Below are 3,784 nucleotides of genomic sequence, written 5' to 3' on the forward strand. Positions count from 1 at the left end.
AATAATAAGAGATGATATCAATAATAATAATTCAAGTCTGATTTTCATCTATATTTGTTTTATACCATGTTTTAAAACACTTCTTATCTTACAAGAGGCAAAAGAGTGAAAGAATTAAGAGTTTGTTTGAGTACTTTATTTATTATCAGCTCTCTACTAAGAGATATAATGTCTGAATAAAAATGTATTGATTTTTTTAATTGGGGGGGACCGGCATAGTGATAATCATAAATAAGACGAGGGGAAACGTCTCACAATAAGCTCTAAGTGAGACTGAATGTCAGGTGGATGCAGAACTTTGCTTCATAGTTGATGATGATTTGGTGTAATCTAATAAATCTCTGTTAAGCTCTCAGGGTGTCATAATGTAAGACACACATCTGCCAAATATGCCCTGAAGCCTGCAATAGGTGAGATWTAATATTCATTTGAATCAGCTGTTGAAAAACGTACTGAAGCTGTATTTTTTCGAATAACTGTGTGGTGTTTTAAGTGTTTCATTGTCATGAAGTATGTTTTGGATTCCTAATACTTTATATACTTGYTCGTATGAGTTGCTGATATTGTGAGAGGCTAGTGTTTGTGTATAAAACTACAGTGCTACAAAGAAAATAAGGATCTTTCTCACTGATGCAAGCAGAATTCAGCAATCAATAGGCGTAACATAAAAAAGCACTTGCTTTGAGACTGTTGGCGGTAGCAGGTCATCAGTGTAATCCAATGAATATCTTAACGGACTAATTAAAACAACACGAGGAATTTAACCGTTTCCTACTGCCGGTGTTCACCCAGTGCCTCAGGGCAAGGCAACATATCAACGGCTGCCTCTGTATATTAAGCGTCAGCACGCGGGAATGGAGCAGAGGAGGGGGGGCCGTGGCTCAGGTGTGAGGTATATATATGTATATATATATTTTTTTTTTGGTTCGCACACCCTCCCTCACGTATACACCCTCCCTCCGACCTTTTCTTTAAGTATACGTGCTGTCAAACTGTCACAAAGCTGCTCATTCAAAATGTCAAACTGGGAAGTTATCAAACCGCTCCGGATTCAAAAGTGCCTCGGAGTCGTCGGCGCGGCTCGAGCGGGCACGATTCACCTCCGCTTAAAGCCTGGGAGGGTTCTGCGCCGTTGTTAGCTTTACTTATTGGTCATTTCACCTTGCCTTCCCCTCCGTATTCACTGATTCGCTGCAGAAAATGAAGCCACCGCGTGGCCTTATCGCCCTTCTTCCCATAACACAGTAATAGAGCTGATACGGCTGAGGACATAACAAATACAACGTATCTAYGCACGAACACTAAAACACAGGTGAGACTCAGGGAAGTAACAGGAGCGACATGATGGGAGCGATTGCCTCTGATAGGAATTTTCACTTGAATTTGCAGTCGTATAAAGAGCGTGCATTCTTTTCTGTTTAAATAAAGCCAATTACTCATTTGCAGACTAGCAGGAACACTAAACCCCTCAGTGGAAAAAGCCTCGGACAATGAGCTAGTCTGACGACCAGGCAGAAAGGTCATAGCTTGCCAATAAAAAAATAACAAAATGAGCTGCCACCTTACAAACCTTTCAGTTAAAAGAACTGCAAGAAACATCTGCTATCAACTCTCACACAACACGCACTGCAGCTCAAGGACATTAGAATAAGAAATAAACACATTTAGCTGCACTATCTTGCACAGATTACTACCAGGAATACAAAACGTGTACAATTTTACAACTTTAAAATGTATTTTTTTAAATCGAGTTTGCATGTGCACTGTGCTGTTTCAAATATACCACCTGAATATCTGRATTTTATAAAATAATTTCAGCTGAACCCTACCTAATCCATCGCTTCAAACATCAAAATGTGAAGAGTTCATTTAAATATTCGGCTTTTTACAAATTTCAAAATGAGTGCTTCCTCTTTTCAGAAACAACTGTGAATATGTGTGGATTTTTAAGCTGAAAAAAGTTTATATAGCGCAATTAATCGTTTAACACTGTCAACAATTAGTTTTGAACAGATTAGGTGTTTTACAAATGCACCRGATTCAGTTTGGTGAGAATTTTAGACTTGGCGACAAACGTTTTGAGAGGGAAGCTTTTCGTTTCGAGCCTATGTGTTTCCCCATCCGCTTGCATTATCAGCACGCCGAGAGCGATCCAGTCCAATATCTGCTGGGTCAAAGCGACGCCAGGAGACAGCACGCCCTTCTGTGTCCACATGAGATATGTGCACACTGCACATGTGGCGGCGGCAGAGAAAAAGGGTGGGGGCGTGTCAGCCTCGCTCAACCACAGAAATAAAAGTGAGATATTATATTCTACCAGGAGTCTGTTTCATTATTATTATTATTATTATTATTATTATTATTATTATTTGACTTGGTGTGAATTTCCACTTCGACAGACAGACTGCTCACCTGAACAGGAGTTTGCAACAACACAGGACATGGGCGGGCAAAAGTCACAGTTGGCAAAACACAGCAAGCGGAGTGACAGAACATGAATAAACTCTTACATAAGTGCAGATAACGTTAACTCACCGTCTTTGAGTCTAACTCGTGGTGCTGTTGAGCTAAGACTTTATCTACGCTGGCAGCATCTGTAAACGTAACAAACCCAAATCCTCTGCAAGAGAGAAAAAGCAAAGATGGGAAGAGAAAAGGGGGAGAAAATGATTTTTAAAAAAGGGGAACACAGGAGGAAATGTTGAATTTTCTGCATTTAAAATATAGATTTTTAGAACAACCCAGCAACTTCTAATCAGGATGTGACCTTATTACTGGCTGTTTCTTTCTAAATATGCCGTAAGCAGACAGAGACACGCTGCTGATCGATAGGTGTGTTCCTGAGTGAGGACGCCACGCCAACGCTGTGGTGCAGTCACAAAGTCAATGTCAAATTGCATTTACAGCAGCGAGCGTTTAAAGCTTATCTGGCTCGCTGTGAAACCACACGCAGGCGCGCGCACCGAGGGACGCGCGCGGGCACACCGACACGTATGCGCGCGCGCGCGCCTCGGATTAAACACGGTCAAAGTAAAGCGACATGCGCACTGGAAGGGGGGAAAAGTAACGTTTTTATTTACCTTGAGCGYTTCGTCGTGGGGTCTCTCATCACCATACATTCTCTTATTTCTCCGAATTTACTAAAATAGTCTCTAAGGCTGTCTGTGTGGAAAACAGAGAGAGAGAGGGGGAGAAATATGTCGGGAAGAAGGGGGGGTTATTATTTGACAGTAGCATATGCTTTTATACAGGAAAGACACAAAACAAACAAGCAAACAAGCAAACAAACCCCCGCGCGATGCGCATAGGGGTCGAATAGAGGACTTCAGATGGACGGAGATCAAAAATAACACCGCCGCGCGCGCRCRCACACACGCATTCACACGCGCCAGCTGAGATATCCCATACAGAACACACTCTGCTGCACAGTCAGTGCAACGCTCGGCTCAGACGTGCACACACACACTYATTACACCGCCAAGGCAGCCAACGAGCACTCAGTCACAGCGACAGGAAGCAGAAACACAGCACATGACGGAGGAATGGAGAATAACTCTCTCACCTGGTGAGGTTTGCCAGCTGAGGCCACCGATAAACATTTTACTGTAAGGGGAAAACACAACAGAAGTGAGTCCAGATGTCAGTTCGGCCATTTTGACGACTAACTACTTCTAAAAGCGACCTTAAAGGATAAAAGGAAGACTGTGAAAGCGCATTCGCGCTCGGGAATTGCACTCCAGCTACCTAAAAAAAAAGGGGGGGGGCGGGGGTGAGTGTGTGTATG

At 42.7% G+C, this 3,784-nt stretch overlaps 1 protein-coding gene across 9 annotated transcripts in view; it reads right to left on the reverse strand.

Annotated features, from left to right (window-relative positions):
• Window positions 1-3,784, reverse strand: part of msi2b (musashi RNA-binding protein 2b) — a 301,595-nt gene that overhangs the window by 296,291 nt on the left and 1,520 nt on the right. For 8 of the 9 annotated variants that reach the window (XM_014006809.1, XM_014006806.1, XM_014006808.1 and 5 more), the window contains exons 2-4: window positions 3,563-3,603; window positions 3,081-3,162; window positions 2,536-2,620 (exon numbers count right to left, since the gene is read on the reverse strand). In XM_014006809.1, the coding sequence (XP_013862263.1) occupies window positions 2,536-2,620; window positions 3,081-3,162; window positions 3,563-3,603 (208 nt within the window). Of the gene's footprint in view, window positions 1-2,535; window positions 2,621-3,080; window positions 3,163-3,562; window positions 3,759-3,784 lie in introns of those variants that run through there. The other variant, XM_014006803.1, reaches the window with a different exon arrangement.

Source organism: Austrofundulus limnaeus, unplaced genomic scaffold, assembly GCF_001266775.1.
Source record: "Austrofundulus limnaeus strain Quisiro unplaced genomic scaffold, Austrofundulus_limnaeus-1.0 Scaffold37, whole genome shotgun sequence".
Lineage (NCBI taxonomy): Eukaryota > Metazoa > Chordata > Actinopteri > Cyprinodontiformes > Rivulidae > Austrofundulus > Austrofundulus limnaeus.